The sequence below is a fragment of the Engraulis encrasicolus genome, chromosome 7 (assembly GCF_034702125.1).
Source record: "Engraulis encrasicolus isolate BLACKSEA-1 chromosome 7, IST_EnEncr_1.0, whole genome shotgun sequence".
Classification (NCBI taxonomy): domain Eukaryota; kingdom Metazoa; phylum Chordata; class Actinopteri; order Clupeiformes; family Engraulidae; genus Engraulis; species Engraulis encrasicolus.
Genome location: NC_085863.1, coordinates 32,765,605 through 32,789,709, shown reverse-complemented (window position 1 = coordinate 32,789,709; position 24,105 = coordinate 32,765,605). Strand labels below are relative to the sequence as shown.

At 43.8% G+C, this 24,105-nt stretch overlaps 1 protein-coding gene and 1 long non-coding RNA gene across 2 annotated transcripts; both read left to right on the top strand.

Moving 5' to 3' along the window:
• The first annotated feature begins 12,229 nt into the window (after positions 1-12,229).
• LOC134451812 (uncharacterized protein K02A2.6-like) lies at positions 12,230-15,124 on the top strand. The gene has a single exon (XM_063202211.1). The coding sequence runs from the start codon at positions 12,230-12,232 to the stop codon at positions 15,122-15,124; it is 2,895 nt and encodes a 964-aa protein (XP_063058281.1).
• Positions 15,125-18,698: 3,574 nt separating this feature from the next.
• On the top strand, positions 18,699-22,396 carry LOC134452111 (uncharacterized). The gene is made up of 6 exons (XR_010035370.1): positions 18,699-19,241; positions 19,513-19,601; positions 20,891-21,030; positions 21,397-21,530; positions 21,655-21,728; positions 22,312-22,396. It is a non-coding gene; the product is annotated as an uncharacterized LOC134452111 (long non-coding RNA).
• Positions 22,397-24,105: the final 1,709 nt, after the last annotated feature.

Sequence of the window (24,105 nt, the reverse complement as noted above, 5' to 3'; positions counted from 1 at the left end):
TCCATTCACGCTTCCTGCAACCGTGTCAGATAAAACAACCTCCAGACAATGAATACGAAATGAAATGGCAGTATTATGGGATGTATTTGGTAGAAGAAGGTACCGCACACTCTTGTCCATCGTGTTGCAATTTATTGACAAACAACGTTTCGGCCCGTATGGCCTTTCTCAAGTTTTACAAAAGCAAAGTGAAGACACCCCTTATAAATTGTCCTCTGGTTTGTGATTGGCTGACAGCAGCCGGTTAATCAGTTCAGTGACACCTGCCAGACAAGGTGAAATCTCATCTTGATTACAGTATGTTTTCTTTACAAATTGGCAGTAATGTCAAAAAGAGGTAAGACAATTTATAAAAATTAAAAGAAAAACAAAAACACATAGTGATACACCAGCCCCTGTGAGTGCAAGAGATCCAAATCCCAAGTAAACTATATACATTACGTGATGGGAAGGCAAAGTGAGAGCAACACTTGTAATTTTTAGATCAGGCCACTAGAGGCCGTCATGAAAAGTATTGTCTCATCTTGACACCCATCACCAAAGGCCAGATGATCTGCACAATAAGATTGAGTCTACCTAGAGAAAACATTTTAATTCAAATTCCACATTTAGACCAAAGGGAACCAATGTCTTAAGAGAGTGGATATAATAATTTTCTCTCTGAGATAGTAAACGTTCTAGGTTACCCCCCCGTCTAGGCAGAGATACCTTCTCAATCCCTATGTATCTTAGTGCAGAGACCGAATGGCCAGCTTCCACAAAATGCGCAGCTACTGGATAGTTAAGGTTTTTACAACGAATAGTGCTACGATGCTCTGCAATGCGTACTTTTAACTCCCTACTAGTTTTTCCAACATATGACTTTCCACATGGGCACGTAATCAGATAAATAACAGATTTTGTGTTACATGTGATAATGCCCTTAATGGGAATACTTTTACCTGTGTGGGGGTGTTTGAATGTAGTGCATTTATAAGTATAACTGCATTGCGCGCAGGAGCCACATTTACGGTTACCATCCGGAATAGGGGTTAGAACCGACTTGGATGGCACCATCAATGGTGGAAGATCAGAGTTTACTAACCTGTCTCTTAGATTTTTGCCACGTTTGTAAACTATTCGTGGTGGGTTCTGAAATGCATCACCAAGATTAATATCTGATTTGAGTATGTACCAGTGACGGTTAATAATACTCTTCAGTTGCTCAGAACATTTTGAATAGCATGTTGAAAATATAATGGCGGGTTCTTCTTTTTTCTTTGGCCTGTAACGCAATAGATCCGACCTGTGTCTTTTTATGATTTTGTCATTTGCAGAGATGATTTGAGATGACTTGTATCCGCGCGCTCGAAACTTGGACTCCATGGTGTTTATGTTGCGTGCGTAATCAGCCTCTCTACTGCAGATACGCTTGACTCTGCAGAACTGACTATAGGGGAGGCTGTTTTTGAGTGGAAGAGGATGACAAGAGTCTGCTCTTAAAAGACTGTTGCGTGCTGTCGGTTTAGTAAATAAATCAGTGTACAGTGTGTCATTTTCCCGTATGATCCACACATCCAAGAAGCTGATACGGGTCGAATCGAAATCCATTGAAAAAGTTAAACATTCGGTGCAGTTATTAAGATAAGTAAAGAAATCTTTTAAGTCATCAATGCTCCCACGCCACAGGGCCACTACGTCATCTATGTAACGTTTCCAGAGTATTAGATGTTGTGTGAACCTGTTGTTGACCTGGATGTGTTTTTCTTCAAACAACCTCATGTATATATTAGCGAAGGACGGGGCAAAGGGACTGCCCATCGCTACCCCTCGTTTCTGTAAGAACCATCCATCTTGAAACAGGAAATAATTGCACGTCAGGATTAATTTGGCAAATTCCAGTATGCAGTTTGTGGATGGGTTTTGGGAAGTTGCTCGTTTGGAAAGAAAATGTTCTAATGCCTCCAAACCTTCGTCATGGGGTATAGAGGTATATAGAGCGTTCACGTCAAATGTCACAAGAATAATCTCATCTGCTGGAAGAGGGTTAACAGTGTCAATAACTGACAGTAAATGCCCAGTATCTTTGATAAAAGATGGTGCAGCCTCTGCTAGGGGGCGAATAAAATGGTCAACAAAAGTAGACATAGAGGCTGTTAAAGAGCCTATACCAGCCACGATCGGACGACCAGGGGGCTTTTGGAGGTTCTTATGTATTTTAGGAAGCGTGTAAAAGGTCGGGATGACTGGGTTATCTACTCTTAAGAACTGCATCTCTTTTTTACTTATGTCTCCTGTATGAACAAATTCATCAAGTGTATCAAAAATCTGATTTTGGAACGATCGAGTTGGGTCCCCAGGTAATTTTTCATAAAACACATCATCGGTTAGTTGTCTTTCACATTCATTCACATAGTCAATTCGATTTAAAACCACAAGACCTCCTCCTTTATCAGCAGGTTTAATAACTAGGGATTCGTCTGATCGTAAATCATTCAGTGCTTCTTTCTCATCAGCCGATAAGTTACTATGCGTGTTGAATTCGTGTTTTCTTTTTAACAGTTCAGTCGCATCTTGGTCCACCAATCTACAGAACGTCTCAATCGAGGCACTGCGGTTGGCTGGAGGTGTAAAGTCACTTTTTGGCCGAAAGAGGGTATTTGTGTGTTGGTGTTGTGACTCAGATGTATTTATGTCCAACTGGGATGCTGACTGAGTGGTGGCAAAAAACTCACGCAGCCTAATGTTGCGAAAAAACTTAAATAGATCAACCTTCACATCAAAGTCATTTGGTTGTGTAGTGGGAACAAAGGATAAACCCTTATTGAGAACTGAAAGATGAGAGGCGTTTAGTGTCTTACTGGAGAGGTTGAAGACAGTTATTTCTTCAGCGCTTTGTGTGGTTAGGTCCGTGTGCTCTGCGTACGTGCGCGCGTCCAACGTGGCTGTGTTTCCACTGGATTTCTTCTTGATGCCGCGCCGCGTGCGGCCTTTGGGGGCCGTCCTCGCCCTCGTCCGCGCCCGCGCTGCTGTGGCGCGGTGACGTGGGATCTGTTGGTTAAAAAACTGGAGCTTGACGCAGTGGAAACATCAGATGAGTTGTCAAACGTGGATTGGAATTCTCCGGGGCGCGTCCTACGTGTGGAGCGTGGGCGTGATCTTCTTGCGGGGTTCCTCCAGAAGTAGACGTTGCCTTCGGCCGCATCCTTCGTATCTCTCTGGAATTTCTTGATCTTGAATTCTTTGATTTCGCTGGAAAGCTTTTTTATTTTTTCTTCGTTGTTCTTGAGGATGTCGTTGAACTCAGTTTCATTCTGGATACTGTCCTTGAGTGATTTGGTTTGGTCTGCGATGGCGAGGCGAGTATTATGGGATGTGTCAGGAGGACCATGATACAGTTTATGTGCTTTTACCTGTTTTCTCTTGGTGTGTATTTGGTGACTCTCTCGTCTGCTCTCTCTCTCTCTCTCTCTCTCTCTCTCTCTCTCTCTCTCTCTCTCTCTCTCTCTCTCTCTCCAGAAAAAGGTTGAAGTCTCCGCCAGAAAGTCTCCGCCAGCTGGCTGCAAATCATTCTGTTGACAGAGCATGTTATTGGCAGACAAGCACGTCACAAAAAGAAGCACCACCCTCACTGTCCTCTCCTCTTCTTTCACCTGTCCCAAAATAAAGGCCAGATTGCCACTCAAGCGAGCTGCCAGTGCTCGACAACATACGTCAACAATGCAATAGTGCTGTCACTCAACTCACAGCCTCACACACACAGCCACAATCCTATCAGCAGAGTGGACCTGGCACATCGAGAATAGCAATAACACACACGCCCCTGTCTCATAATGGCCAGGAAATTGCTTCGAATTCATGATGGATTTATTTATTCTGGTAAAACTAGCGTTTACAGCACTCCAGTTGTTGAGGGTGAAATCTGCTGGTTTTAGCATAAAATGATAGTTTTGTGATTGTAATGAGAAGTGCCGTCTGACATATGCCTACTATTGGCTGTGAAAAGTGATATGGCTAGACTAGCAGCTGGTGGCTGCGATTGTCAGAATGAGTCTGAGTGTTATCCTATTAATGTCGAACATCACATCCAGACTCTGGAAACCAATTTATTTATGAAATTGCCCATCCTGTCACTGATGGCAGAAGAATACTGTTGTTAGCCGTGATTTCCAGCTATTATAATAAGTACAATGACACATTAGTCTTATACTTCATATGACAGAAAATATATAGGACCTTGTGATTTTTTTAAAATCTGTTGTTCCACAAATATTGAGAGGCTGGTTGAGAAATGTCACTTCAGGAAAGCGTTGAGTTCTTTTATGAACTATCTTGTCTGGCTCACAACAGCAGCCTTCTCATCTGCCTTTTTTCGTCTTTTCATTACAGCATGTGAGAAATGTCAAGTAAGATAGCGCAGACTGCCACTGCAGCCAGTGACATAAACGGCATACTGCTATTCTCTGAAATCATTTCATCACTCAATATTGTCAGCCTTTGTTGTGTTGTACACGATGGCCATCTGTGATGCAAATTCTGTCTGCTTGAGGACTTTCCTAGAAATTCTCAAGGGATGCAAAGAAGGACAGTTGCATTATTGGAATGGCATTCATGATTTGCACCATTGTTAGGTTGGCTGTGACATTTCTAAGTAATGTATATTATATATATATATATATATATTAATTTTATTGTATTTGTTTTGCTTTCCTCACCTGGAAGATCACCAAGGTACCTGTGTCACTCACTTCCCCTTAGAGATTTCTGTTAATGCACAGACCGAAACTTCATTTTGGACAAGTAAAATGTGTCTTCTAGGTGCAGGATTGCGGCTTTGGTGATTGTGATTACTGTAGATATGAAGACAGCTTCATTTGCATAATTGTTTTTGCTGCCACCTGCTTTATAGGTCAATCACAAAGTACAATTATTCTGGTTTCAGAAATGGGATATTTTTATTGAATTATTCTTATTGAAAAATAAATTCTGAATAAATTGTACTGTGAGAGGACCCTCTTCTCAGATGGCCATTAAAATATCCTTACCAGGCATAATTTATGATGTAGCTGTCAGTACAGTTCTGTGGAGTGGGATGCAACCAGCTCAGCACACATGGTCTCCACCAGGGTGTGTGTGTGTGTGTGTGTGTGTGTGTGTGTGTGTGTGTGTGTGTGTGTGTGTGTGTGTGTGTGTGTGTGTGTGCGCGCGCGTGTATGTTGAAAGTGCAATAGATGTACCCCGGACAATTGTTGCCCTCTTGGCAGCCTCCAGAGCAGGTGGGTGAATTTGAGAATGTGTATCTGTTTGTGTATTTGTATTTGAAAGCACTTTTAGTCAACAGTAGGCTATAATTATGACATTGTGTTGTATAGGCTACATGTTGTTGTTGTTGTTGTTAAGTTCCACTGGGAAAGTCCCCCTGTCATTGTGACACAGCACATCATAACTGCATAACGGGGGTCTATGTCAGAAATGCCCCATGTCGTTTTTTTGGTTCCAGACCTGCCGTGCCTACCTTCAACCCAGCTCCAGCACAGCAATGAGAGCTTAAGGCCCACTGGGAAAGCCCCTCTGTCGTTGTGACATAGCACAGCTGGTGGTGTGTCAGGAATCTAACTGGTAACTCCCTAACTGCTTGCCCATAACTCCCTAACCGCTCACCCTTTTTTTTGGTAATCAACTTTTTAAAATTGTTTTTATGGGGGAGAGACAGTTACTCTGTACATCCATATAAAGCTCTGGTACATGTTAATAAAGGCATATATATGTAGTCCATTGAGTCCATATAGTCCATATTGAGTCTATCATTTGAGTCCATCACCCCTGCTCACCCTTGACCATCATCACCTCCTGTCCTCTAGTCTACACCCCCTCTACACACTTTTCAGCAGCCATTTCCAACTGCTATATCCAATATCTAATATCCCCTCCTCATTTTCTCCTTTCCTCCTGTCCGCATACCCCCTTTCCCCACCCCCTTTCTCCCTCTCTCCCCTGACCTGATTGCCACTTCCCACTGCTAAGTATCTCCACCACAGCAGGACAGCCTTGCTCACTCACCACCGTTAGTTACAGTTCAATCTTGTTTTCAGCAGCCCTTATGAAAACTCCTGCCTTTTGCAGCCCAGAGAGTCCTTCACAGTCCTTATTTAACTCTCCAGGTGGGCTTGCTAAGTGTCTCCTGTTAAGGTTCTTCCCTCTTTCTATTCCAGTTGTTCCTTTTCTCACAGCTAAAACCGAAGGATTTTTTTCTTTATATTTTCTCTGCTTCTTTCCTCAGTCTTCAAGGGGTGGGTCTTGTTGCTTTGGAACTTCTGTGCACCTTGCAGCAATGTTCTTTATGATTTTTTTCTCTCTGTTTATATATAAACAAGTGTCTTCTCCCCTGGTTGCAGACTTTGCTGAGGCAGCCATGGCCCCATGATGGAGTCCTGATAGTTCCAATCTTCTTCCAATTGTTTTTTTCTTTCTCGATTTCACATCTTCTGGCTGGGCTGTTTTTCAAAACCTCAACTCTCTTTGTAGCACACCAGCCTACCCCTGGTCTGTGAGCTGTAAGGCCACAACATAGTGGACTGTCTCTGTGGCCTCCCCCTGGCCTATGCTCAATAACACCTCTGCTGGCCTAATATTACACCTGTGCTGGCCTATGTCCAAACACCTGTGTTTGTGTCCAGTCCCCCACCCCTCTCTCTCTCCCTTCTCTCCATCCCTCCAACACACGTGCAAGCCTTTTGCATGCTCTCTCCTTGGTGCGCACACTAGGACGCATCGAAACTTGCTCCTGTTGGCTAGACTGGAGACTGACAGTGAGGAGAGGGTAGCACAGGAGAGTGATATAACCAACAGCAGCCAAATACATTAATACCAATGGAAAAAAGCTCACTGACACACACAGGCCTTTCCTCAATGCTGAGTATAGCCTTGCTAGGACAAGAAACACCCAGTGATTGGATACTCTTTGGTGAACTCCGTGGAGTAACACACTGCGTGTATAACACACATCTATGCACATCAGTGAAAAAATGCTTGGACACACAGATGCAACCCAATTTTTCATCAGCAGTAACATCATTTGCTCTAATTAAAAAGAGTAGAAAAGGCCTGCAGTGTCTAAAATCCAACCTGCATTGGAATGGATGCTTCAGAGTCTTTTTAGCCTTTTCATTTTGATGTGGGTGTAGCAAGACGAGGCAGGTCCTTCATTCCGCTGAAAGCAGAATAATTGGTGTAAATGGGTCTGGAGCAGTGGTGTAGTCTACGTAGAACGCGGGTATACGGAGTATACCCACTTCTAAATTTCAGAGATCTCAGTATACCCACTAAAAATGGATTGATCCATTGTTTTGAATAGCATATACAGTATACCCACTTCAAAAAATGCTCAAATATACAGTATACCCACTTCAAAAAAGTAGACTACACCGCTGGTCTGGAGGTTGTTTATGTGATCAATAGAAGATGCCATTGGCAGAGGAGAGGGAACACCTTCAGTCTGAATGGGACACACACACACACACACACGCACGCACGCACGCACGCACGCACGCACGCACGCACGCACGCACGCACGCACGCACGCACGCACGCACGCACGCACGCACGCACGCACGCACGCACGCACGCACGCACGCACACACACACACACACACACACACACACCTGGCAATTATACTGGCTGCTGTGCCCCATGCCATGTGCCCCATGCCGTGTGCATGTCTGTGTGTGTGTGTGTCCCATGTCTCCTTACTGATGGTGTCAGGCTCTGCTGTTAGTCATGGTTCAGAGCCTGGCAGTGTGGCTATTGATTCCCCTCCTAGCCGCTAGCTCAAACACACAAGGACACACACACACACACATGAACACAGGCACACACGCACACACACACACACACGCCTACGCACACACAGAATGAACAAGGCTGGCTTGGAGACCAGACAGGGCCTCTAGAAAACAAAGGCTGAAAAAAGGGATTGATTCCATTTTTTATTCAGGCCTATTATTTTTCCTTATGACTTCGTCTTGGACCCTTGTCTCCTCTGCCCACCGAAGCGAGGAAGGAACTGTATGGTGTGGTCTCCCTGAATAGATGATGGCTCGCTGACAGGCACTCGGCTTAAGACATACTGTACAGATAAGTCCCTACAGACCAGGCAGATATTGTGTGTGTGTGTGTGTGTGTGTGTGTGTGTGTGTGTGTGTGTGTGTGTGTGTGTGTGTGTGTGTGTGAATACCTGTCGAATATCCAACATCAAACAAACTTCACCATCAGACCACAGACTGGGTTTTGTACACATGAAATTGAAATGGATGAAATTTCTGATCTCTACTGAAATTGAATCTCTACTGAATGTAAATTTCTGAAATAGAATTTTCTTTTCAGGGCTGCAGTACACAGTCAAATTTTGCAGTGATGGTTCAACACTTAGAAAGTTGAATTTAACACTCGTGGTCTCCAAAGTAAACTCTACCCCGTGTAGTGGAATACAAAGCAATGTTGCTCTATACATGTATGTATGAGTGAGAACGCCCCATGAAAATACACACAGAGTATTCAGTGTATTCCTTGGCTACTCCAAACCAAGGTTGTCACACACAATGCTACACTTCTACAATAAAAAACCCCAAGGAAGACTGGAGAAACATGTGGGTTCCATACAAACACCAAGAGTGCTGAGATGCACATGTATAATATGAAACAAACTGAGAGTTTCTAGAAAATGAGAGTTCCATACAAACCACAAACATTGCTGAGCTCCTGGAGGTCAGCGGTCAGGGCTGTCTTAATACACACAGTAGCTGGGACTCAGTTTTGAAGTCCTTCCCTCAGAGATGGCAGTGTTAGCTTTGTAAGGTGGAGCAGCTGTATTTTTCCTGTGCAGTAGCCTAGGTATTGATTGTTTGCTATGTGAATTGTGCTCCAGTCGCATTGCATTGTATGCCAGAAGAGCCTTGCCATTTGTTTTGTAAAGTATGTGTTGTTATGGGATTTGTGTAGCAGCTCTCCACTGTACTGTAGGCCTATGTATTTGTTTACTGTGTGCATTGTGCTCAAAGCACACAGCAATGAAATCTGGGAGTTATGAGTGGACGGTTTCCATTCTAGGGGTCCGGTTGTCAAGCCAGGACATATCAGAGAGATGTTTACCATGATGTCTGGGAAGATATTCATAATAAACAAAGAAAGACATTGGTTAAAGCATTATATTGATCTATACACTGGTAAATCCATCAATATGTCAAGTGCATGGAGCCACTGTCTAAGCCATGAACACACTGTTGCATTTGTCATATTAATACACAAGTCCAGTGTCTTTTCATAAAATCCTTATGAATTCCTGATTGATACAGCACTGTATAACTCTGATCTTTGATAACATCCTTACAAGTGCAGTTGTTATTCGTTACATTATTAAAGATGCTGAAGAGAAGAGAAGAGAAGAGAAGAGAAGAGAAGAGAAGAGAAGAGAAGAGAAGAGAAGAGAAGAGAATAAAGGCTATTTTCCACCTCTCCAGTTTGTAATGACATTGCATATCTGAGTGTTGCACCAGGGCAGTAGCCTACACACAGTAGAGCCCATTATAAGTGTATGGAGATGTGGTGCAGTTAGTGCTTGGAGATGCATAGATCATAGGTGTGTTTCTATAATGGTCTCCTCCATTGGGAGAGCAGCGGCAGTAATATACCTACAGGCATTTTCCAGACAGGACCTTCACATTCTCACATTCTCACATTCTCACATTCTCTCTCTCTCTCTCTCTCTCTCTCTCTCTCTCTCTCTCTCTCTCTCTCTCTCTCTCGGTCTCTCTCTCTCTCTCTCTCTCTCAAGCTAATCTAAAATGCTGTCACATAATTCGGGAGGCCAAGAGGATAATCCAGTTCTCTTTAGAGGGCCCTCTAATACAACAGTCTTTACCCTGCTCTGACATATCACAGGAGACAAAACACTGCTCCAATGGCAATAGAGCAGACATTTTAAACACAGAACAGCTACTCTGGGAATTACTTCAAGCTAAGTGTATAAGGACTAAACAATACCAATCCAGCAGGAAGCCTTTCGGATCTGTGTGTGATTAGGATCTTGGTAAATTCTCCAGTCCTGTGAGAGCAATTCAAAGTAAACAAAACTGTTTTTTCTTTTCTTCCAAATCTACCTTGCTCAAGAGCCACAAACAAACTTATTCACAGATAAGAAAAATACCTCTCCTCCATGCAATTTACCAGTGCCAAGCCTCTGCATTCCTTCCCTGTGGAAATACACATTTGTATACCACACATCCAGACACAATTCAAGCATGAGCATATATTTTCTAAATCAATGGTGAACTGAGATTTTCCCCAGCTGCAGTTCCTGTGTGAAATAGATGTTAAGCTCCTTAAAATCAACAGCATTAACTGTGGTAAAAATAGATATGAAACATAACAGCTGCAGAAATGTGGATCTTCATTTAAGAATAGACAACAGCTGCATTGACTTAACTTACTTGGATCTTCACAGGTAATGGATTTCTAGATAACAATGTCTCATAATCGTGAAATTACTTCATGATAATTTGCAATTTTCTGAAAAAACCCCCCTCAAAGTTGTAAGCAGCGAAACAACATGTTTCTAGCATTCAATGGGTTGAGTGCCACACCCAGAATACCCCCCCCCCCCCGCCCCCCCATACACACGTTTTTTATTTTTTATTTATTTCTCTAATCTATGATGCACCTTATGTGTGATTTTGGTTTTCATCAGGGAATTTGATCACAACACAGTATTTGATTGTTACTGCAGCAAAGTATCAAATCATGCACTTCCTGATCACGTCACATCAAGTGTCATTGCTTTATCAAACTATTGCAGTCTCAATGCTTTGCTAGTCATGGGCAGGACTTGGGAACTACCTGCCATGAAATTTCAAAAGTTGAAGTAAAAATGGCGACGATTGAGGAGAAAAACATACAGCAGATCTGATGAGAGCAGCATCAATCAGATTTCGGTGAGGGTTTTTTGTACCTGGAAAGACAAATTTATGGAAACACTGGTGTGGTTGTGTGGTGTATCTACCTAGCCTCCAGGGGCGCTGCATATGGTAATGAGATGTACAATTACATGCATACGCCAGAATAAGAATGAATGAAGTAAAGTGAAGTTCACGTACATTTATCCTCCGTGCATTATTTACATTTTACTACTAAGTATACAACATATTGGCGACGAGGATGGCGCATCTCGGTCTGACACCACCTCCTCCCTTCCTGCACACACCTGGGGATCCAGTGATGAGTTTTGAGGCTTGGGAGAGGATGTTTGAAACGTACTTGCTTGCATTGTCTGAAAATGAGCTGCCGGACAAGAGAAAGCGCGCCCTTTTGATCCATTGCATCGGTGTGGAAGCACAAAGGATCTTCTACACATTGGATTCTACAGGTACTACATACGCGGCTGCAAAGAAAGCATTGACTACCTTCTTCAGTCCGAAAGTCAACATAGTTGCTGAACGGAACAAGTTTCGTCAACGTAGTCAAAACGTTGGTGAGTCTGTTGTGCATTACGTAGCTGCTTTGCGTGAACTAGCTGCTAAATGTGACTTCAAGGCAATGGAGGATGATATGATCAGAGATCAGTTAGTGGAGAAGACAAACAGTGCAAGGATAAGAGAACGCTTGCTACTTGAGGATGAGCTGAAACTGAAAAAGGCGATTACGATAGCCTGCCAAGTCGAATCTGTTGTTGCCGATGCAAAAGCAATAAACAATAAGAAAGTTGATGCAGAAGTTGGGGCCGTGCAAGGGACTACTTTTCGTAGCGGAAGGAGACGCAACCCTCCGCAACAGCAACGCAATGCTGCGCGTTTCTCTGCTGCACGCGCCGAGTCTTCACATGCTGCCACCGGTAAAAAGTGCTACCGATGTGGATCGTCTTCCCACCTTGCAAATAGCTCCACATGCCCTGCGAAGTCCGTGGTCTGCAAACAGTGCCACAAAAGCGGACACTTTGCAAAAGTTTGCAGAAGCACTCCCACTTCACACGTGAATGAAGTTTCCAATGACAATTCCAACGTGGTTGTTCTGAACATTGCTGACGGTGCAGATATGCATAGAAATAAACTGTGGTGCAATGTGTCTCTTCAAGCTGCTGGCGGCTCCAGCACAAATGCAAACTTACTCATTGACACAGGCTCTGCTGTTTCCATTATTCATGATGGCTTCTACAAAGACAATTTCAAAGACATTGCTTTAACAAAGCCTACTCTCCGTCTTATGACATACACTAAAGAGCCGATCCCAGTGCTTGGCTGTGTCACTTTGGATGTGCTGTGCCATGACAAATCTGCAAAATGCAACTTCTACGTCGTCCCAGTCGGGGTACCAATCCTGGGAATGGATCTGCTTACAGCCCTGCAGTTGGACATTACAAAGCACAGCATCCAGAGCCCTACACCACCCTCAGCACAAGTGCAACATACACACACTACATCCACTGACAACAAAGGAGTGACCAACTTCATCCACAAAGTCAAACTGCGGCCTGAGATACCTCCAGTTCAACAAAAGCTGCGCCGCCTACCATTCTCCATCCGTGACGACGTCACTGCTGAGCTGGTGCGGATGGAAAAGGAGGGCATCATCGAGCGCATCGATTCGTCTCCGTGGGTGTCTCCAATCCTGGCCATTAAGAAAAAGAGTGGACAGCTGAGGCTCTGCACTGATCTACGAGAGGTCAACAAAGCAGTGGTGATCGACAGCCATCCCTTACCTCACATCGAAGAAGTGTTCCATGAGTTGAGGGGTGCACAGATGTTTTCAACTATCGACTTACAAAGTGCCTACCATCAGCTGCCCTTACATGCTGATAGCAGAGATCTCACAGCCTTCATCACACACGAGGGTCTGTTTCGCTACCTCAAAGTGCCATACGGTTTGGCGTCAGCTCCGAGCGCCTTCCAAAGAATGATGTCACACGTCCTGGCTGGTGTCAAAGGTGTCCAATGCTACCTTGATGACATCATCATCAGTGGTGAGACTCCTGAGGTGCACGAGCAGCGCCTCAAAACAGTGCTACAGCGCTTACACGACACTGGCCTCAAGCTCAACATGTCCAAGTGCCGGTTCCGGAAGACAGAGCTACCGTTCCTGGGCCACATCATATCTGCTGCTGGCCTCCGACCTGACCTGGACCACATCAAAGCTGTCGGTGATGCTCCTTCTCCTCACGATGCTCCTGCGCTCCGCTCCTTCCTGGGCCTGACCTCCTTCTACTCCAAATTCATTCCAAACTACTCAGTGGTAGTGGAACCACTGAGAGCCCTGCTGAGAAAAGACTGTAAGTACGCATGGACTACAGATGCACAACATGCTTTCACTCAGGTCAAAACACTGATAGTCACTAGCCCTGCTCTTGCATTGTACGATCCAGCACTGCCTACCATAGTGACAACTGATGCCTGTGATTATGGCATTGGTGCAGTGCTTACACAGTTACACGGTGACACTGAGAAAACGGTTGCCTTTGCCTCTCGCACACTGACAGACAGTGAGAGAAAATACTCCACAATTGAAAAAGAAGGACTGGCCTGCGTGTGGGCGACAGAGCGCTGGCGAACGTACCTGTGGGGTAACCACTTTACTCTCTGCACTGATCACAGCCCCCTTACAACACTGCTCACCACAAAGGGCCTTGGTAGAGCAGGTATGAGAATCGCCAGGTGGTCTGCCAGACTACTTAATTTCAACTACACCATCAAGTACAAGCGAGGCTGCGACAACGTGATTGCTGACTGCCTCTCACGCCTGCCGCTGCCGCATGCTGACATGGACGTGGAACCAGACACTGAGGTCGTGGCGTTGGTGTCTGACGACTTTGCTGCCATTACTGCTGCTGAACTGACTGCTGCCTGCAAAGACTGTCCAGTACTGCAACAGGTGAGACACTACATGCAACATGGTTGGCCACGTACACACAAAGGCCTTGATCCAGCCATCCAACCATACTTCAAATTACAGACTGAGCTCTCTGCACATGGTGACTGCATCATCCGTGGTAGCCATCGTGTGGTGGTCCCATCAGAGCTCCAGCCTAAACTCATACAGATCGCACACGACACTCACCAAGGAATCGTGCGTACAAAACAGAGACTCAGAGCACTGTGCTGGTGGCCTGGAATGGACGCTAGTGTTCAGGCTGCCATCAAGTCATGTGTCACGTGCGCACAGCATGACAAGACAGCTGTTGTCAAAGCTGCTCCTCTGACTCCTGTGAGCCTACCCGATGGCGCTTGGGAGAAGCTCGCCATCGACATCGTTGGTCCTTACCTCAATGCACCACCTGACTGCCGCTACGCCATAACCATGGTAGATTACCACAGCAAATGGCCAGAGGTTGCGTTCGCCTCTGAAGTGACCTCCGCCTCCATCATCAAATTCCTGTCCATCGTCTTCAGCCGTGAGGGTAACCCGCTGGAGCTGGTGACCGACAACGGTTCAGTGTTTGTCTCTGCTGAATTCGAATCCTTCCTCGCCAGCCGAGACATCAAACACCTCCGCAGTTCAGTCTACTACCCACAATGCAACGGAGAAGTTGAGAGATGGAACAGAGTACTCAAAGACTGTCTTCAAACTGCAGACATTGAGGGCAGACCATGGAAGCAGTTTGTCACTGACTTTCTTTTCTCCTACCGTGCTACACCACACTCACTCACACAAGTGTCACCTGCTGAACTCCTGCATGGCCGCCCTCTGAACACAAAGCTGAACATCAGAGGCCTGCCTACAACTCCCAAAACACACGACCATGCCGCACTCAGAGACACTGTTCATGCAAAACAGGTCAAAGCGAAGGAATACACAGATCGACGCCGCTGTGCACAGGCTTCAACCTTCAAGGTTGGTGACTTTGTGCGCATCAAAAAGCCTGTGCTGGTCAGAAAAGGTGCTCGCAAGTTCACAGCACCCATTCAGATCACTGCTCAGAAAGGTCCTGCAACCTTTCTCCTCTCGGATGGCAAAGTGTGGAATGCCAGCCACCTTGCCTTTGCTCCTCCAGACACTGTGCCTGTGACTTTGACTCCACAGCAGCCTGACGAGGCACTTCCTGCTGCTGTGCCTTTTCGGAGACATGTCCGTCCTCCGGAGTGGCATAAGGATTATGTCACATAAAAAAAAGAGAGAGAGAGGAAATGTGATGCTTTACAGTGCATTGTTGTGTTTTTAAAAAAGAGTTAAGTGCACTGTACAAAAAAAAGAGAGAAATTAAATGTGTTTAACTGTGCATTGTCTTGCTACAATAATACTAATGTGTTAATGTTAAGTTGTTACAAATTCTGCATTGTTATGCTCAGAGAGAAATTAAGTGCAGCGTTATTCTTCAGCGTTACAGGTAGTTACACTGTTTATCTACAGATCAGTTCTGTGTCAGGTACAGTATTATGTGCAGTATACTTTAATGTACTGATCGTATTGCTGTCATGCCTCCTTAACATTTTAATTTGGCACTACTGTTATGCCATGAGTTTTCCCAGTTTAAATTCTCAGTGAAATGCATTCTTCTTAAGAAAAGGGGAATATGTGGTGTATCTACCTAGCCTCCAGGGGCGCTGCATATGGTAATGAGATGTACAATTACATGCATACGCAGAATAAGAATGAATGAAGTAAAGTGAAGTTCACATACATTTATCCTCCGTGCATTATTTACATTTCAACTACTAAGTATACAACAGCCTGTTAGCCCAAGGACATAGGTTCAATTCCCAAACCAAAAGAAAAACAATGTTGGTGTAGTGGGTAACAGAAAAAACAAAAACCGAAAAGGATGAGCAGTAGTATGATATATTTTTGGAAGTCCAAGACATGTATCTTGTCCAGCATTAGTGGTGTGTGTCAACAAAAATCTATTCGGCAATGCATCACAATGCATGTTAGGACAATTCAATAGGCCTAATCGATTCAGGAAGGGCCATATTCGATGCAGCACATTTCTTCAAGTTTCAATTACTTCCATGGACATTTCCGGAGCAAATTGAAAGCATTGAAAACGGCAAGACTGATACATAAAACAGCCAAAAATGTTGTTCAATATTTGACTGCTTGTATTGCCTCTTGACTGATGAAGAAATTACTTTGCTTTCAGTAAAAATGTAATGCATTGCAATGCATCATAGAATCGGACTGAATCGATTCTAATTGAATCGTTACCTCCTGAATCTTAATCGAATCGCATTGGCAGTGCCAGTGCCAATGCACACCACTAACAAACATACATTTCTGCATGTGGTGAAGTGGTAGACTTGTGCATCCTCAACAAACTATTAAATCTCATAACGTGCTCCCGAAAAGACACCCTCTCTTCACACGAAATCGTATAAAATTCTTTTGAAAATGAGTCAAACTAAATGGTCTGAACTGCAGGAGCAGCTGCAGACTTTTGTTAACGAAACTGAGTGGGAGAGCGGGAGTGCGTGTATGTGTGCGTAGCAGCAAGACGTGTACTAATGATTTGGCAGAGTCTCCCCTGTAGAGAGTGTCTAAGTGCTTGAGGAGCAGGCTGAGAGCCTCTCAACTCATTGTTACTCCCACGGCTTCAACCCAACAGGCACACAGGCACACAGACACAGACACAGACACAGACACAGACACACACACACAGTAGGTATTTCTCAAACACACATACACACTGGGATTCAGTCAGACTCAGACCACCTGGGGTTGTGTAGGGTAGACCACAAGAGCCCCATATTTTAAAACTCACTCTTTATCCCACTACCTTATCTGCACGCACCTCAGATCTGCATCTCATCACACAAAGACACACACACACACACACGCACACGCACACGCACACGCACACAAGCGCGCACACCCACCCTCACGCACACATGCATGCACGCACGCGGGCACACAAATACCTACTCCAACACCACAGATATATATTTTTATAATACCACAGGTATTATATTTCCAGGAAATATAAACCATCTGTTATAATTCAGGTAGAAATGTGAACAGCTGCTTGACCGAGTGGCTCATGGCTGACTTATACAGTAATTTATATTTCAATATTTTATATTCATATTTCAATTTCTTGTAATGTCTAGTGCATGTGACGAAATTGACCATCTAACACTGTGCAATCTGGTTCTGAGCTGTGACTGGCTGAATGGTGTGTGTGTCTGTGTGTGTGTGTGTGTGTGTGTGTGTGTGTGGGTGTGTGTGTGTGTGTGTGAGCCTGATAGCCCTTGTAAATCGGCCGTAAACACACACCATTCCAAACGAAGATTCTCTTAAGGCCAACAGTCATAAAATGTTTATGACGTGGACATAATATTTATGACACATGCATAACTGTGCCATGACACTAATATGACACTGTAATGACATACTTGTGACACCGGCGTCAAGTAAAGCGTTTCCAACATTTCATTCCTGTATATATCTCGTCTCACTGAGTTTTTGAGGCAGAGTTTGTGTCTGGCAACACAATGAAAGTGCGCACGCCCAGTTGTGTTGCAGTAACCAACCACTTCCTCAGCTGAGGAACGATGCGAGCAAATGAATTACAGCAACTTTTAAAACAGTTTTGTCAGCAATTAAATGCAATTGTGTTAGATAAGCAATGAGCCACTTGAGTCTGTGGGTTTGTGTTCAATTTATAATGGCTAAAGGGAGTTTAACAGCCCTCCGCTTCCCGTCATGCTACAAATCCGCTTACCTGTTATAAATCGGACACAAACCCACGGCCTCTCATGGCTTATTGCTTAAAAAAAATGCATTGTGATTTATTGATGGATGGATTGATTGATTGATTGATTAAATAATTAAATGATCGAATGAGTGATTGAGTTATTCAGAGAGATAGGCCTATACATCTATACTGGATACATGGGTTTACCGTTGGTAAACAATCCCTGGCTGCGCGACCCTGGCTGCGCATTGTTCAACCTCTGATTGTTGGAAACTGCTGTCGGTCAAAAAATGAGCTCACGTGTAGGCCTGTCACGATAACAATTTTTGCCAGACGATAACGATAACAAGAAATTATTGCGATAATCGATAATATTGTCTCACTCGCCATTTTCAAACAATGTAATGTGCAATAAAAAACACTGCTATGCAAGGTGTGGCCTCCTTCTTGAAACGTTGAATGTAACATTTGGGCCAGCAGACTCAGAGGTTTAAATAATTAAGATTGACGCCTGCTCCAAGAAGAAATGTGTCAAACAATATAATGACGTAAAAATGCAATAAAAATGTGACTACACCCCTTCACATTTTTAAAGCATCACGGCGGGGGATATATATATGTTTTTAATTACATCCTCATGGATCACAATAGGCTCTAAATATTTTTTTTTGTATTTATTATTAGGGTAAGTTATATAGACTTTCTTTAATATTTTCTTTATCGGTCTCAAGCACACTGAATGGCTTATAGGCCTATCCATGGTGTGATGTAAAATAACCTACTGGTGGGGTATTGTTAATTCACAAATTATTACTTAGACAGCTTATTTCAAACAAATGCACGTTGTTACTAGCTAATTGTCAGTCAAAACCCAAATCAGCCCTGTTAAAGGCATTTCAACATCAGCAAAAAGCAAAAGAGCATGAGCCCAAGTTCCATCTCTCTCTCTCTCTCTCTCTCTCTCTCCGATACCCTCGACTGGCACAAGTTGCAATTCTGCGCACTTTAAAGGTGGGATAGGAGATGTTTTTCTGGCACCTATTTTACCATATCATCTGAAAAACTCCTCATGACGCCATAGCACCCATTGAAATAGAGTGTTTGGAAAAAAAACGAAATCTTTTGGTCCAGTCTAGAGGGCGTAGTCAGAAGAAAACGGCAACCAATAGAAGTAATACTCATCATCACTTCTATTGGTTTCTGACACGTCCATCAACCGCCAGCACTCACCCCTCCTCCCTGCGCGTTCACCAACTCGTGAACTTGACCGACCCCGCCCCCATCATTCACGCACACGCGACAAGGCTCATCATCACTCGGCTAGTAGCAAGGTAACGAGAGTTAGCAGCAGGCTGAGCTACTTGAAAACTTTGGTGGCTTTTGCAGAGCTACAGGAAGAACTTTGGCTTTTGGAACACTGGACTAACCATGTCAGGATAACATACTCCCTTGGATTATAGTCATATCGGACTCGCAAGACCAGACTCCAACACGGGCTGAAAATTTGAAATGGGACCTGACACTCTTGGACACAGATGTCGGCTACGGCAGCGGCTTCAAATACGCTTTGGTGACCATATTTCTAATCGAGAGGTGAGATAATATATTTGTCTGAATAATATTTTGTGAATTGGTTTAGGACACAGTGGTGTCTTTTTTTAAGCAAGTATCCATTGAGAGGGGTCAGAGGATTAGCTCAAGCTCCAATATATCTAGCTGCTACCTTGCTTAACATAGCTGCTACCTCAATCGCTTTGTTTTTTTGTGTTTTTCCCCCCTGTGGCATTTATTCTGTGCACATGAACACGTTTTCAGAATTGCTATGTGTAACTCAGATGGTTACTCTTGTGTGTTTTGCTACTAGTTGTGCGAACGAGCCAGACAAACCAGCTGGGAGGAGGACGGAAGCACCCCTTCTCCATCCGCGTTCAGTTGCTAAAGATTCACCCCGTAGTAAGTAACCTACCATGTTTACGCACACATTACTTTGACCAGCAAAGCCCATGTCTTTCTAGTGGTTTACAAAAATATATCGTTTGCATGTTTTGCTTTGGTACGTCTCTGTTGTATGACTCTGGCAAGCACAAGCACAACCTGTTCGCCGCTCCAGCAAATAGATTGCCTTGGGTTTTCAAATGTTTACATAATTGTGGGTGTAATGTTGTTAACTCGCTGATGTCGTTTTTGAGAAGACGGTAGTTTTGCATTTGATAAATACCACCTAATGACCATGACGGCTACACGGCAGATCTTTATTGTGATGGCTACACTGAATGATCACATGGAGATGCCGGCACATTATTTGTTTTACCCTGGTTATTGAAATGTTCTGCTTTGTCCATTCCAAGGTGTGGTGTTTTCCATAGCTGTTCCTTGCTCCTGTATCACAACATATCAAGGCTTCCAAGTAAATGAAGAATGAATCACCGCACACTGGTAGTTTATTTTATTCATGTTTGTGGGTGTAATTTCGTCCAGTTGCAGATACTACTATCCTTTTTGGAATGATCTGCCTTTGAAAAACAATGGTTCTATCTGACAAAAGCGAACAGATCCTGTAGTTGTAATTGATGCACTAAATCAGTGTTTCTCAACCTTTTTTTAGGCGAGGCACCCTTTCAATTCATGAAAAATTTCAAGGCACCCCAAACCAACTAGCCGTAATATAGCATCACATCCGATACCACACAAGCTTAGAATATGTAACACATTTGGAGACACACAACCTAGTCGCACGACCTACGTTCAAAGTTGCAGCTGAGGTGACCAATATTTACTTTATTGTGCGTACATGGCAGATCAAAGATTCCACTGACTAACATTAACTTATCAATTTTGACAAATATGTTTTATGTTATATAATTTATTTATCAGCCACGTTTCCGCGGCACCCCTGAGGGGGCCCTACGGCACCCCAGGGTGCCCCGGCACCCCTGTTGAGAAACACTACACTAAATTATGATATTCCTATGTGTGCGCGCGCACGCGCCAAGTTTTCAATTCAACACACTGGGACACTTTTCAGTCTTTGAGGTTGCTGGAATCAACACAGACTACCTCCATGCACCTTATCAGAACACTTTGCATGTTTTTTGTATACTTGTCCCCTTTGTGTATTGCTGCTAATCTTTCTCTTTCTAGGTTCTGTTGGTTGCATGCAGATTGTGCCAGATGATTTATCTGTCTATGGTCTAAGCATGGGCTCTGAGCTAATATGCAATTTGTGCTCTTTTTTCCCTCAGGTCAACAGCAGACAGGGTCCTTCCACAACCACATACTTATGCCAGTAAAAGCCACAGCTTTTCTCCTCCAATCCAAGAAGCCTGGACTGCAGTCACCATCTCAACACACCAACCAAGAGAAAGGCGGATGGCTCAATTCAGTATGTAGTTCTGCAAATATTCTCAAAGGTCTTCACAGCCCCCCATGGTGCTGAATGCATTTACATTTATTTGTGTAAGGTAAAAACAATGCTGATTACAGAACATAACTAGGGCCATGAATGAAATTTGAGGTAGCAGCCAGTCATCACCTGATGGTGAGAGGTGGTCCTAAGATCAGAGAGAAGCAGGTTGAAATCCCATCCTTACCTCTCCCTACCTACACCTCCATCCACAGCTGAAGTGCACTTGAGCAAGGCACACAAGTCCACTTAGGTCCTGGGACTGTAGCCAACACCCTGTAAAACCCTGCTGTGTAATTTGATGTAATGAAGCCCTAATATAGTCTAACACATTGCTTGTTACAGATATGGAAAATTGCACAATAAAAGTTCCAGGACATGAAGGCTGCATACTGTGAACGTCAACCTTCAGGGCACCGTCCTGCGCAGAAGACTTTCTACCCTAAGAGGGATGGCTGACCGCAGACACTCACAACCAGGTGAGCCCAGATAAAGGAGTTATTTTTGGTGTCCCTGCCCCAACAACCCAGGTTACTTACATTTAAAATGTCACTGGAGCTACTGTCAGATATGTGATTTCTAATTCTGTTTATCTTTTTACAGCACAGACGCCTCCAACCTCAGACTAGGCCCTTCACAGTTGCTGCACTTACCCACCTTCCCAGAGTTTTTGTGTGGTCATGACAACTGTAAATATAGTATAAAGTAATGTATCTAGTGTCATGTGTAATACATTGTTTAAATTGTCCATACATTTCAATGACAGTAAATATTGGTGGACACAATTTGACTGTGTGGCTTTTTTAAAATTCATTCTCTGACTGAAAATGCATGGTTACATAATTTATATAGACCACAATCAGAAGATTATTTGACAGGTTGCATTTATTTTCTATGTATGAAAAAAACAATGGTAACAAGACAAACGTGGTTCCAAACCAAAAAGGTGAGATGTACAGATGAATGCTCCTACAGATAATGAAAAATAATAAAACTCTGCACACTGCCGGTTTGTGTGTTTTATACCGTACTCTGTATAAACCTTTTATATTGCTCTAGTGGAGCAGGGTAACCCTGGCTAATCCTGGGTATTGTACTGTGTATTACAACATCAGCCCTGTTCAAGTGCCCCATACTGTCTGTAGGCTGCATGCCTGAAGAGACCGTTTCTCTCACCTGGTCCTACATCAGCCCAAAGTCTTATCAAAACTGAGAACACCACAGCATTTCCTTTCAATGTTCATGGGCATCTCCTTACAGATTGCGCAGAGGCGCCAGGTTGGTTGTGCTACTGGGCTGTGACTGAGGACCAGATGTCATGTGCCAGGTCGAACATCAAACTGGGGTCACGGGTCAGGGCACGCTGCAGTAACCGATGGGATTGCTTCAAATTCAATGATTGAATCAAGGCCTGCAAAGCAATAAATACATTTTATTTAGTGCATTTTCTATTTGATGATGGGGACTAAATAACTCTATTGACAATAAGACCAATATGGACATAAGCAATCATTATTGTGTATATAAATAAAGATGTGCCAATTATATGCATACAACGTTTTCAGTCAATTTCTTACAAACTGGTGTTGTGCCAGGGGTTACACAGATGTATGAAGTAGATGGGCTTTTATGGATGTACTTGAACTACCACTGGTGTTGTGTACCTACAACCATGTAATATCACACTACTACTCATAGGAGTAGAAATATTGTAATGGTTATCACAACAGGTGTACTCGTGTAGCCTACTCGTGTTGCGATATAGAGTACATCCGTTGTGATAATATCCATTACAATACTTACACATCTGGAGGAATACAGCAGGACATAATGTTATTGAGGGATGAATGTACATACAGTTAGCAGGGCGTCAATTCTGTTGGCGTCTCCCTAATCAATACCCCCGACCTCTGCTGCGTCTATCTTCCTCCTCCTCCATCTCTGGCCATCGGTCCTACTGGGCTGTTAGGTCGTTATGATTGTGATGGGCCAGGAAAGTCAGAGCTGGAGCTCTCGTGGTCGTGGAAGGTCTAAAGCATATGAAAATATCGTCAGCCAAAACAATTTCATTAGCGTTGATCAGTTCGGTTGTTTTTCTTTACTCCCTCTGTCCCTGTGTCTGCGCGTGCGACAACCCAAGTGAAATATGAAGTCATAGCCTAAAACACTACGGATTGTGGTGTCGGGTATATATAAATACAATAGTAAAATGTATACTGCGGTACACATCTGTCAAAATACATCCATGTGTCAGTACTGTAGCTACTGGCTAGAACTACTGTCTAGGGATGACAGTATAGCATCTGTCATCAGTGTTAGGAAGTTAGAATGAGATATCTAAGTAACACGTATCAAGTCAAGTTCAATAACTAATCTAGTATACATCTACTGTCATCAATATTTCTTGAAATGGCAACCACGCGGCCTGTGCGTTTATTGTGATGTTGAACATTCTTACCGTAGCCGGAGACAGTGCCATGGCTGGAAGTTAGCTTGGCTAATCGATTTGTCGTGGCTTCTAGCCCGCCCCCGCCTCGTGAGCTCTCGTGGGTTCCCGGGATAATCCGAACACTTGACAGACTGCATGCGCGTTCATGTGTTTTGAAGGCGTGGCTTTGAGGGGAGGGCTGAAGGGAGAGGCGGGCTGTGTATTTTCAAAAATATAGCTCACAGGAACCGTTTTTCAAAGATCTCCAACCCTACCTTTAAAGTCCTTTATGAACGCCCATACATTGATTCTTATGAGTTATGAGTCGCCATGCCTCTGTTTCCCCTGTAGCGCGCTCAACCGTTCACATTCTCCTGGTGTGATAGATTTAAATCCACAAATCTTATCTTCATGATTTGCTTGCGGACTGCCTACTCATATTGTTAGATCTAAATAAACAAGAAATATAGCGAAAATCACAAAAAGAACAGACAACGAACGTCGGGGTAGGAGGCGCATTGAAATAATAGTGGAAACTCGGCGAGGTTTAAAATAACAGCCTCAGAGCAAGTTTGTCGCGACGGCACCACTATTTCATGTTTGCACAAACACGTCTTCGTCGTGGA